The following is a 13,082-nucleotide window of genomic DNA, read 5'->3' as shown; positions in this document are numbered from 1 at the left end:
TTTTTTTAATTTTTACTGTGATTTGGGTGAAAATTTACAGAGCAAATTCATTTTCCATACAGCACTTCATAAACATTTTGTCTCATGACATTGACTGCAATCCCTACAATGTAACGGCTCTCTTCCCACTTCCTCCCCATAGTTACCTGTTCCCTGTGTCATTCCCTCCCATGCATTCCCACCGCCCCCCGAGCTGTTTCCCTGTGCACACACTTCCCTTCTGTTCTCCCATGATTGATCGCTCCAAGGAATGTGCCTACCTGATATAAATGTTCAGCCCAAATGCCTATCTTTTGTTTGGCTGAAAGCCAAAGGAGTGAGTTCAGTTCCAGACTTGAAGGGTAACTAGGAGCCATATTCTCAGGGGTCTCACCAGGCTCTATCAGACCAGCAAACCTTTTTTTTTTTTTTTTCCTGAGCTGTAAGAGTTGTTAAGGAGCCCTGGTATTGCAGTGGTTAATTGTTTGGCTGCTAACTGAAAAGTCAGTGGTCTGAACCTACCAGCCACCGTGCAGGAGAAAGATGTAGCAGTCTGCTTCCATAAAGAATGACAGCCTTGGAAACCCTATGGAACAGTTATACTCTGTCCTATGAGGTCTCTATGAGTTGTAGTTAATTCTGTGACAATGGATTTGGTTTGGTAAGAGTTCTTTGTAAATTCTGTATGCAAGTCCCTTACCAGATATGTTGTTATTGAGTGCCATCAAGTTGACCTTGGACTCTTAGTGACACCTTGTAACAAAGTAGAACTGCCCCATAGGGTTTTCTTGGCTGTCATCTTCATGGAAGCAGGTTTCCAGGCTTTTCTCCCATGGAGCCGCTAGGTGGGTTCAAACTGCCAGCCTTTCAGTTAGCAGCCGTTGCACCTCCAAGTCTCCTTTGTTGTTGTTGTGATGTGCCCTCGAGTCGGACCCAACTCATAGCAACCCCTCCTTGGGTTTCTGAGGCACTACCACTACAGAAGTAGATTGCCCAACCTTCCTTCTGAGGAGTGGCTGGTGGGTTTGAACCACCAGCCTTCTGGTCTACTTTAGGATTTGCAAAATTTGTCTCCCATTGCATGCTTTGTCTTTTCCTTTTCTTGATGGTTGTCTTTGAAGCACTAAAGTTGTTAGTTTTGATGATGTCCAGTTTGTGTACTGTGCGTGTGTGTGTGCCCTGACGTCATCTAAGAGACCATTATGTGGTCCAAAGTTAGGAAGAATCGCGCCTGGGTCTTCTTCTAAGAGCTTGCTGCTTTTACTCTGTGGTGCCTTCTCATTTCTGGCATGGTGGCTCAGCTGTCCTCTCATCCTTAGGGTGGAAACATCTACGAGGTCCCCCACCAGGTGAAGGAGGAGAACATGGCAGCTAGATGGTAAGTGAAGGCCTCTGGTTGCCCGGAGCCACTCGCTCAGAAGGGCACGGGTGGCTTTCGGGTGCTGGCCCCAGTGAATAGGCTCTGGGTGCTTTCAGTCCTAAGGATTGTGGGCCAGGCCATGAAGAGTTGGAGTCTAGCCTGCCTTTCTTAGGGTTCATCAAGAGTTGTCTGGGGGTCAGGCCCCAACAACAAAAGGCCAGTCAGTGTTCAGGGACAGAGTCCCCTCCTACTGTTCTCCCCTCCTGCCACATCTACCCATAGTAACCAGCAGAATGGGGGGTCTGGCAGACTGGACAGAGCCAAGGAGCACTTATGCCTGCAAGAACTGCAGCCAGATGTTTTACACTGCCTTAGCAGCCACATTTGTTTCCACAGTGACCAGTGGTCGTCGCCAAGCGGGAAGCAGGAGCAGCAGGTGAAGGGACTCGGGCAGTGGCTTCTCGGGGGGGGGTGGGATTCCTGACCAGCTGGAAGAAGTCACCACCTAGGGGTCAGTCATCTCAGGATGGAGGCACCATCCCAAGGGGACGCGTGAGTTCAGCTTGGCCCTGCTCCAGGTCGGCTGCCCCAAGGTTTACTTTTGTTGCCGCTGACCTTCTTTTCTCGGGCTACTGTTTCTCTCGGAGTCCCTGGGCGGCACAGACAGCTAAACGCACTTGGCTGCGAACCAAGATGTTGGTGGTTTGAGTTCACCCAGTGGCACCTTGGAAGAAAGGTCTGATGACATGGGGACAAACCAGCCACTGGAAACCCTGTGGAGCCCAGCTCTGGTCTGATGCATGGGGGGTCCCATGAGTCAGAATCGATGAGACAGCCCCTGGGTAGTAGCTGTGGTTCTTCTTAAAGAGCTGTTTTCTGTGTCTAGGTGTTTGGCTCGGAGTTTTGCAAGCCACCAAGACAAGGGATGAGGCCAGATAGGGATGGGCAGAGCCCTCCAGGAGCCAAGAAACCCATGGACAATGCAGCAGCATCCTCTCTGGTGATCCCTGTGTCTGTCCCTGTGGCCCCTGGGACCTGTCCCTCAGGGAGCACAGCCAAGGTGGGTGTGGATGCCTCTCTGGCCCTGTGCCAGAAAGGAAACTATGAGGAGAACCCAAACCAAACACTGATGACAATCCTGGCTCCAGAAGGTGACTTACTCATTCATTCATTCATTCAATGAACATTCACTGAGTCTTCTCTGTGGTTGGCCCTGTGCTGGGCAATGCTGGGGACATACCTGTAACCATGACATCCTGGCCCTGTCTTCTCAGGGTTCCCAGTTCAGTAGGTTATACAGACCCTTCCTCAGACAGAGAGGACCCAGAGTGGGGGGAGTTGGGGGTACTCAGAGGGGCACCTCACCCATCCTGAAGAGGTCAGGGAGGGCTTCCTGCAGGAAGGGACATCAGAGCCAAGACCTGAAGGAGGAGGAGGAGGAGGGGGAGGGAGACTGGCAGAGAGGAGGAGAGATTTTGATCAAGGGATTGGTCATGTGGGACTTGTCCCTTAAGTCGGTGCCAGAAGAGCCCTCCCCCAGAGAGCCTCACACTGGCTCTGGGACAGAAGGTCACCTTAGTCTATGACTGAGCCTCATCTTTGGTCTCACAGGACCTGTTGTCATTTTGTCAGACTGTTGCTTCCCCCTGCATTCCTGGTCCCCACTCCTTACATGCCAGTCACTGTAACAACTGAGACTGTCCTCTCAAGAGTTCCAGAATCCTCTGAGTTGGGGCCTCTCCTGGGGGTGTGAATGTCTCTGCAGGCTGCAGCCTCAGCTGTCCCCAGGCTCAGAGTCCTGGGCCTGCTTCTTCTGGTGTGGGGGGCTCTTGGCCTCCTTGCCTCGGGCTCCTGGCACAGATGGCTTGGGGTGTGTGTGTGTGTGTGAGAGAGAGAGAGAGAGAGAGCCCCTCACCCTTGGTGCCATAACCAAGACAGCAGAGTGGTGGGTGCCCTGTTGAGCACCTGGAATCCTGAATGCCTTTCTTCCCCAGGGACCAGACGAAGATGGGGAAGAGCGAGACAGCAGCCAGTACAGAAAGCAGAAGAAGCATCCCCAGGCCAAGGCCATGTTCATCCCTCCTGCATGCTCCACATCTGGGGAGCCAGACCCCGGTGGACACCACCAGAGCTGCCTGCGGCCCCCGGTGTTCCTGGTGGACCAGCTCCTGGAGGTCCTGCCCCAGTGCTCGCCCTACACGCCGCCCCCCATGCTCAGCCCCATCCGGGAGGGCTCAGGGCTCTACTTCAACACCCTCTGCTCCCAGGCCACGGAGGCGGGTCCCACCAAGCTCCTCAGCACTGTGCTTGGTGAGTGAGTCTGCCGCCCGCCAACTCCACTGCTCCAGGTCCCTTCTCCCCTGCCATTGTCTCTGACCTGGAGGGGTACCTGGTCACCTGAGGGTGCCATTGACATTCAGAAGTATCCCGGGCCTGGCCTGGACCAGCAGCCTTCTCTGCGCTTAAGAAAAAAAAAAAAAAAACTGTCCGCTGTTGAGTCCATTGAATTCATAGTGACCGCTACAGAAGTAGATTGCTCAGTCTTCCTTCTAGGAATGGCTGATGGGTTTGAACTGCCAGCCTTCTGGTTAGCAGTGAAATGCCATAGGCATTATGCCACCAGAGTGTTTTACAGCTAGGAGGAAAACACAGAGGCCATTTAGCCTGACCACCTTGTGCCCTTCTGTGTGGTTTTTTAAAAAAATAACAAAACTGCTTAAGAGCAATGTCAGTACTCCAAAGAGGAGCACTGCACCTGTTAGCAGAACCCCCAACCTCCCGTATCCCCAGCCCCCATCAGCAGACTCCCTCCCACCCACTCCCATCCCCTGACAATATTGAATGCATGTTCTGTCTCTGTAGACTTCTTTCTTCTGGACATTTCATAGAGAGGGGATCAGACAGTAAGTGGCCTGTTTGTCTGACTTCCTTCACTCTCTGGCTTTGTTCATGTTGCAGCATGTATCAGGACCTGTTCCCTTTTATGACTTATACATTAGCTATATCTTCTCAGTTTTAGTATGCTGTGTTTTTATTTTCATTTTCTCAAAGTATTTTTTAATTTCTCTTATGATTTCTTTGATGCATGGGTTATTTAGGACTGTGGTTGTTTTATTTCCACATATTTGTGAATTTTCCAGATTTCCTTCTGTTAGTGACTTCTTATTTAATTCCAGTGTGGTCACAGTCCTGATTTTGCATGATTTGAATCCTTCTAAATTTATCAAGGCGTGATTTATGGCCTAGACCATGGTCTGTCCTGGAGAATGTCCGTGTGCACTTGAGAAGACTGTGTTCTACTGATGTTGAGTGGGATGTCCCATATCGGTCTGTAGCTCCCATTAGTTTTATAGTGTTGATAACATCTTCTATTTCTTGGTTGACCTTCTGTCTAGTTGTTCTTTTCCATTATTGAAGGTACTGAAATTTCTAACAATTATTGTTCAGTCAACTATTTCACCCTTCAGTTCTGTCAGTTTGTGGTTCATGTACTTTGGGGCTGTGTTGTGAAATGTATATATGTTCACAGTTGTTATATAATCCTGATGACCTAACCCTTTTATCATTATGGTTCTCTTTATCTCTCATAATATTTTTTGTTTTAATGTCTAATTTGTCTGATATTAATGTAGCCACTCAAGTGCTTTTATAGTTGTTGTTTGCACAGTATACCTACTCCAGTTCTTTTATGTTCAACTGAAATGTACCTTTGAATATAAATTGTCTCCTATAGGCAGTGTTAGTTGGATCTTTTTTTTTAAATCCATCCTGACAGTTGCTGTCTTTTGATTGGATTATTTAATCAATGTACATCTAATTTTATTATTGATATGGTTGGGTTTCTCTTTCTCTTTTCCATATGAGTAAGGCTGGGTTTACTCAGATGTTACAACTCTTTCCCAGTCCTATTTTGAGAGCCTTTTAGCCTAAACGGACTATTCCTAAAGGTGTGTGGTAATGTACCAAACAGTGTTTCTTTGCTATTCATAATTGTCATCATTGATGGACAATGAATAAGGAAGACTGAAGAAGAGTTGATGCTTTTGAGTTGTGGTGCTGGGGGAGAATGCTGAAAGTACCATGGACTGCTAAAAGAACTAACAGATCTGTCCTGGAGGAAGTGCAGCCAGAATGCTCCTTGGAAGCAAGAATGGCCAGACTTCGTCTCACCTATTTTGGTCATGTTGTCAGAAGGGACCATTCCCTGGAGAAGGATGTCATGCTTGGTAGGGTGGAGGGTCGATGAAAGAGGGGGAGGCCTTCAACGAGATGGATTGATATGGTGGCTGCAATGATGAGCTCAAGTATAGCAGGGATTGTGGGGCTGGCGCGGGATCGGGCAGTGTTTTGTTCTGCTGTGCATGGGGTCGCTATGAGTTGGAAATGACTCGACAGCACTTAACAACAACAACAACAACATGGTTGGGTTTACAGCTGCCATTTTTCTTTTTTTTTCCCTCCTATGTCCCAGGTCTTTTTATTCCACCTCTTGTTCCCACCTTATGGCTATCTGGTGTCACTTGTTTTCATCCTTGAAAACTTTATTTTTTTTTAGTATTTTTTAAAATTAACCTTATAGAGATATAATTCATATGTTATACAACTCATCCCTTTAAAGTGGACAATTTGATACTTTTTAGTATATTCACAGTTATACAGCCTCCACAACCACCATCAATTTAAGTACATTTTATCTCCCCGAAAAACAATTCTATACTCATTAGCAATCACTCCGTATCCCTGCCTTTCCCCACCCTAGGTAACCACTGATCTACTTTGTTTCTATGGATTTGCCTATACTGAACTTTTTGTATAAATGGAATCATACAATGTGTGGTCCTTTGTTTCTTTTACTTTAGCATAATGTCTTCAAGGTTCATCAACACTGTAACATGAATCAATACATCATTCCTTTTCATTGCCAACTAATTGTGCATCATTGTTCCTTGTAAGGCAGGTCTGCTAGCAACAAATTCTCTAAACTTTTGTTTACCTGGGAATGTCTTTATTTCACCTTCATTTTTGAAAGATAGTTTGTTGAGTATGAGATAGTTGGTGGACAGTTTTTGACTTGCAGCCCTTTGAATTGGTCATTCCATTGCCTTCTGACTGCCATTGTTTCTGTTGAGAAGTCAGCTGTTGATCTTATTGGAGTGTCCTTGTGCGTGATGAGTTGTTTTCCTCTTACTGCTTTCAAGATTTTGTCTTTATCTGTGACTTTCCCCATTTTGGCTATGATGTATCTGCATCTGGATCTTTTTACATTTATCCTATTCAGAGTTTGCTGAGTTTCTTAGATGTGTAGGTTCATGACTTCCATCAAATTTGGGACATTTTCAGCCATTATTTTATTCAAATATTTTTTCTATGCTTTTCTTTTTTCTCTTCTGATTTCCTGTTACACATATATTGGTGTGCTTGATGGTTTCCCACATTTTTCTTTTTTTTTAAATATTTTATTGTGTTTTAGGTGAAAGTTTACACAGCAAATTAGGTTCCTGTGGAACACTTCGTACAGATTGTTCCGTGACATTTATTACAGTTTTTGCAGTGTGTCCTTATTCTTGTTATTTCCATTTGGTTCTATTTCCATTTATGTAGCTTTCATGCCCCACCTTGCTGTCTCATCTTTGCGTTTGAGTAAATGTTGACCATTTTGTCTCATATAGTTGATTGTTTAAGGGAGCACTGGTAATACTGTTTATTTTATAAGCCAATCTACTACTTGGCTGAAAGGAGACCCTGGGAATGGCTTCAGTTCCAAGTTAAAAGGGTATCTTTGGGCAGTAGTCTCAGGGGTTCCTCTAGTCTCTTATCAGTCCATAAGTCTAATCTTTTTTATTTTTTTAGGGATTTTAGTTCACTTCTACATTTTTCTCCCATCCAAGACCTTCTCTTTTGTCCCTGATCATAATGATTATAGTGGTAGCCAGGCACCATCTAGTTCTTCTGATCTCAGGCTAGAAGAGGTTGTGGTTCATGTCAGCTATTAGTCCTCTGGACTAGTTTCTTTTTTGAATCTTTGGTTGCTTTCATTCTCTTTTGCTCCAGATGGAAAGAGACCAATAGATGGCTGCTCACAAGCTTTTAAGACCCCAGACACCACTCACCAAACCGGGATATTGGATATTATCATTATAAATTGTTATAACAGTTTACCCACTTGTTCCACAAGACTGTGGCATCAGCCTTTTAACCCAGTAAACCAGTCCTGCAAGGTGTTTGGATGTGGCTGGAAGAGTCCATAACTATGCCCCCTATGTGCTTTGTTATGTATGTGAATATATATGCAGCACACCCAAACGTGTATATACTTGTGCCTACAAATACGCCTGTATACGTGCATGCATGTACTCACATATACTTTCCTATACACGTATAGAATACGTATCTGTCCCTGTAATCATACATGTACTTTGTTGGTTGTTATTATTGTCATTTCAAATTCATGTATGTTATAACTCTCAAAAACAATACCAAACTCACTGCCATCGACTCAGTTCTGATTCATAGCAACCCCTATTGGGTTTCCAATGCAGTAAATCTTTACAGAAGCTAGCTGCCCCACTTCCTTACATGGAACAGCTGATGGTTTCAAATCACTGAGCTTTTTGGTTAGCAGCCAAATACCTTAACCACTGCACCATCAGAGCTCCTTCAATGTTATGACTAACTATGCTTGATACTTGGGTGTCTCTCAGTGTCTTCATTTATCTTGGTCAAAGAGTGTGAACTTGCTCTATATTGTGTACTGCCTTTCTCATCATCTCCAGAGATTACAGGTGTCTACTGTCTAGCAAGTGATTCCTCCTCCCGCCCTCGACGATCTCTGGTAACCATTGAAGACTATGGCTTTCTATGTGTATACCAATTCTTGACTTTCATAAAAGTGACACCATGCAATACTTGTCCTTTTGTGATAGACTTATTTCACTAAGCATCATGTCCTCCAGATTCATCAATATTATGAGATGTTTCATGAACTCCTCATTATTCTTTATAGTTGCTTTGTATTCCGTTGCATGTACATACCACAACTTGCTTATCCATTCATCCACTGATATGCATTTAGGTGGTTTCCATCTTTTTGCTGTTGTGAATGATGTTACAATGAGTCTCTTTGTGTCACTGCTCTTATATCTCTAGGACATACACTTAGAAGTAGGACTGTGGCATCATAAGGTATTTCTATTTCTAGATTTTTTAAAATTTTTATTGTAATTTGGATGAAAGTTTACAGAGAAAATTCACTTTCCACGCAGCAGCTCATGTACACTTTGTCTCATGACATTGACTACAATTTCCCACAATGCAACATCTCCCCTCCCACTTCCTCCCCATAGTTACCTCTTCCCTGTGTCCTTCCCTCCCAAGCAGTCCTGCCCCCCAAGCTGTCTCCCTGTGCATACACAGCCCTTCTATTCTTCCAAGATTGTTCTCTCCAAGGAGTGTATCTACTTAATATAAATGTTGAGCTCATATGCCTGTCTTTTGTTTGGCTGGAAGCCACGGGAGTAGGTACAATTCCAGACCTGAAGGGCAGCTAGGTGCCATAGTCTCAGTGGTTCCACCAGGCTCCATCAGACCAGCAAACGTGGCCCTTTTTTATTTTTATGATTTTGAGTTTTGTCTCACATTGTTCACCCAACTCTATCCAGGATCTCCTACATACATCCCCTTCTGAGTGGTTGACAGTGGTAGCCAGGCACCATCTAGTTCTTCTGGTCTTATAGTTATATAGCTGAGGATTGCTTGGTGTACCAGTCGCTTGGACTAATTGTTACCATGCGTCTTTGGTTTTCTTCATTCTTCTTTGCTTATTTCTATATTTTTCAAGAAGCTCTATACCGTTCCCCATAGTAGTTGTACCATTCTGTAATCCCATTTTATAATTCCAGTCTCCCCACAGCCTTACCAGTACTTGTTGTTTTCTGTTTTTTTTTTTGGTCACTGCCATTATTGCCGGGGTGAGGTGGTATCTCATTGTAGTTTAGATTTGCATATCTCTCTGATGGCTAATGATCATGACCATCTTTTCATGTGTTTATTAGTCATCTGAATGTCCTCTTTGTGACTGTTCATGTCCTTTACCCATTTTTGATTTTTTACCCACTATTTGTCTTTTTGTTGTTGAGTTCTTGAAGTTTTCCATATATTTGAGAGATTGGACCCTTGTCAAATATGTCATTGCCAAAGATTTTTTCCCAGTCTGTAAGTTCTCTGTTTACTCTTTTGGTAAAGTCTTTTGATGAGCATAGTGCTTAATTTTGACTTTGGCCAAGTTTTTAGCCATTTTTCTTTCAGATACTTTTTTCTATCCCTTTCTTTCTCCTCTCCTGATTTCCCATTATGTATATACTGATGTGCTTGATATGGTGGTGTCCCACATTTTGCTGAAGCTCTGTTTATTTTTCTTCATTCTTTTTTCTCTATATTACTAAATTGCATGATCTCTATGGATATGTTTTCAAGTTTTCTGGTTATTTATTCTGCAAGTTCAAGTCTGTTGAATCTAGTGAATTTTTCATTTTGGTTATGATACTTTTTTTTTTTACACATACAAGGTCTTTATTAGTATGACAGCCTCTAAGTATTCAAAATCTGTTGTATAGTTATTTTTTTCTTTAAATTTTATTTATTTTGTTGTTGAGAATATACACAGCAGAACACACACCAACTTGGCAATTTTTCCCTGTACAATTTAGTGACACTGTTGACATTCTTCTAGCTGTGCAGCCATTCTCAGCCTCTTTTTCTGACATGTTCCTCCCTCATTCACATAAATTCACTGCCCTGGTTATTATGAGTCAGATCCGACTTGAGTGAGTTAGGTAGTTTTAACTACAGATTGTTCTTCTAATTATTTTCTTTCTTTCTTTCTTTTTTTTTTATAATTTCCATCTTTGTATTGATATTCTCTATTTGATGAGATGTTGTCATCATGCCTCACTTGCTTCAATAAGCATAGTTTCCTTTAGTTCTCTGAACATACTTATAATAGCTGCTTTGAAGTCTTTGTTAAGTCTAACACCTGGGCCCCTTCACAGGCATTTTCTATTGTTTGCTGTTCTTTTTTTTCCCCCTTATTCTTTGCCTAGCTCATATTTTTAGTTGCAAAGTGAACATTTTAGATAACATATTGTAGCAGCTTTGGATATGAGTGCCCCCACCCCTCAGGATCAGTTTTGTTGTTCCTTATTTGGTCTTTTGTTTCTTTGTATATTGCATTGATGGAACTAATCTTACAAAGTCTATTTCCCCCATAGTGTGCATCCTCTAAGGAGCTCTAGTGGTGCAGTGGTTAAAGCATTCAGCTGTTAACCCAAAGGTCAGTGGTTGGAACCCACCAGTTGCTTCATGGGAGAAAGATGAGGCAGTCTGTTCCCATAAAGATTCCTTGGAAAACATGTGGGGCGTTTCTACTCTGTCCAATAGGGTTTCTGTGAGTCAGATTGGACTCAACAGCAGTGAGTTTGTTTTTTTGTTTGTTTGGTTCATCCTCTGATATTTGTGCTCAGATTTCCCTGGTTCTTTTTATCTTTTAGCCTGGCTATTTAGAGTTTCCCTTTGGTCAGCATAAGGTTGTGCTTGAGCCTCCTTGGCCAGTCATATTATTACCCTTTATCATTGGATGTGTGTGTGTGTGTGGTTCAAAGCTGCTGTCTCAGGTCAGGGGGATTATGTTTTGCCCCACATTCAGCTCAGGTCTCATATCTTGGAGGTGTTCTAGTGTCTTGGGAGTGCCCTCTCTGATTGCTGAGTGAAGCCTTAGGCATGCACGTAGTCCTCTAGACTGCCAAGGAGGTGTGTGGTCTTACTGTTAAGCCTGGCTTCCTAGAAGTAACACCTGGATCAGAGTAGCTTACTGTGCAGTCAGTGTTTGGCCAGAGGTCATGCTAGCAAGGCTTCTGTCCGATGGTGATGGTCTGTATGCAGCGTGGGGGGCTTTCCCACCTGCCCCACGTCCTGCTCAGGTTGCATGCACCCAGGACTCCCAGGGCTGACTTGGCCCTAGGAGGACTCATCTTGGCTGTCTTGTTCCTGGTTCTTCATTAAACTTTTGGCCGCCCTTCCTTTTTGCAGCATCATGGAGTTACCAGGTTCCTCTTAATTGGGCTCCGCCAATATTTCCTTGGGAGCTCTGATGGCATAGTGCCTAAGGTTGACCAGAAGGCTGGTGGTTCAAACCTGCTAGCCCCTCCTCAGAAGGAAGACTGGCAATCTACTTCTGTAGAGATACTGCCTTGGAAACCCAAGGAGGGGTCACTATGAGTTGGAATCGACTCCACAGCAGTGAGTTTGGTTTGGTTTTTGGATGATGTTCTTGCTTTCAGTGTTGCCCTCTGGCCTGGGGTTCTCCTTGCTCTGCTCCAAATCAAGTCAGGCCTTTCAGGCAAGGCTGTGGAGCTCTCATCCCTGAGCAGAGCTTTCCAGTGCTGCCCTGGAACTGGGGGCAGGGGCCTGCTTTTCCCAGAGTGCCCCTTCCTCCCTCTGTGAGTGGGCCCTGGGTGGGGGTGGTAGCCCCTGCTCCTCTCAGTTTGCCCTTCCCAGCATGGAGCCTCCACAGCTGAGCTTGGATGGGGACCATCAGGGCTCCTGTATCCTCAGCTGTTTGTGCCTGGGGTGGATCTTCCCCTATGAGAGTGGGGGCTGGGTTGTTGAAAGGCATCCCCAGGTCCTCTAAGCTACATGGGCTTGGACAAGAGCTCCTGCAATACGAGGCTGCAGCCTGTCCCTCCTGGGATGAAGCCATAGGCCTAGACTGGGGGCTGGGTGAGTAAGAGACCCATTTCCTTGGCCTCACATATTTGAAGTTGAACCTTTGGGATAGAACTCCTGTGATTCAGAGCTGAGGGTCAGGGAGCAGGTCCTGGCTCAAATGCCACAGATGCTCACTGTTCTTACCAGGATTCAGTTAGTGGTCTTGAATGATGTTTCTCCATTTGCTCTATACCCTTAGGACAGTTGCCAGACACTTGAGATTACTATTCTCTATCATTTTCACCAGTTCAGTTGTGAAGGTGGGAAGAGTCCATCAAACTCCCCACTCTGCCATTTCAGATGCCAGCCCCCCCCACCCCTGTTGCATGTAATATCAGTGAGACTGTTGTCCTCTGTGTCCGCTATGGCAGGCAGAAGGGTCCCATGGATCCCTGCAAGCCATTCTCCTAGAGGCTCATCATTGTATGTTTTAGGTCCAGTGGAGAGCTCTCCTGGCATCTTTGTGGTGAAGGACGACACCAAGATCAGCATTGAACCGTGAGTGGAACAGACTTAGAGCTTGAGGGTCCTTCCTAGAGTGGGATGATTTTACCCCCTTTTGGATTCCATTTCAGTCTGTCCCAAGGGCTCCTTCATCCTAGGGACTCAAGTCCAGCAGCAGAGCCTCCCTAGAGGGAAGCAAGGGGTTCCTCTGGGTACATGCAGGCAATCCCCCCAGTATTCCTTCTGTCCACACATACCATGGTTAGGCTTATGGGGGAAGAATGCCCTGGACCCTGGGATTCTAGTAGAGTGATGGCTCCATGCAAGACTCATGAGCACCCATAGAATTGGCTGGGTAGGTGTGGCCCTGGACATAGAAACATGGCATCTATCAGCATGTGTCTCCCTTGTCCTGGGCCCCAAAAGACATGCCTGAAGTGTCCCCAGAGAGGTTTTTTAAATGCCTGCACATGTCTGCTAGTTGTGAGCATCTGTCAGTCTGGAGCATCTGAGATGCCTCACAAGAGTGCATACGGAG

General features: G+C 45.1%; 1 protein-coding gene across 1 annotated transcript in view; it reads left to right on the top strand.

Annotated features, from left to right (window-relative positions):
- LOC103212924 (zinc finger protein 541-like) overlaps positions 1-13,082 on the top strand; it is a 62,413-nt gene that overhangs the window by 24,472 nt on the left and 24,859 nt on the right. The window contains 7 exon segments of the mRNA XM_007958845.1: positions 1,299-1,357; positions 1,622-1,643; positions 1,645-1,705; positions 1,708-1,775; positions 2,226-2,399; positions 3,334-3,649; positions 12,535-12,598. Coding sequence (XP_007957036.1) covers positions 1,299-1,357; positions 1,622-1,643; positions 1,645-1,705; positions 1,708-1,775; positions 2,226-2,399; positions 3,334-3,649; positions 12,535-12,598 — 764 coding nt within the window.

Source organism: Orycteropus afer, unplaced genomic scaffold, assembly GCF_000298275.1.
Source record: "Orycteropus afer afer isolate SDZICR_OR568_19922 unplaced genomic scaffold, OryAfe1.0 scaffold01161, whole genome shotgun sequence".
Lineage (NCBI taxonomy): Eukaryota > Metazoa > Chordata > Mammalia > Tubulidentata > Orycteropodidae > Orycteropus > Orycteropus afer.
The sequence above is the reverse complement of the archived record's forward strand: the minus strand, read 5'-3'. Positions and strand labels throughout refer to the sequence as shown.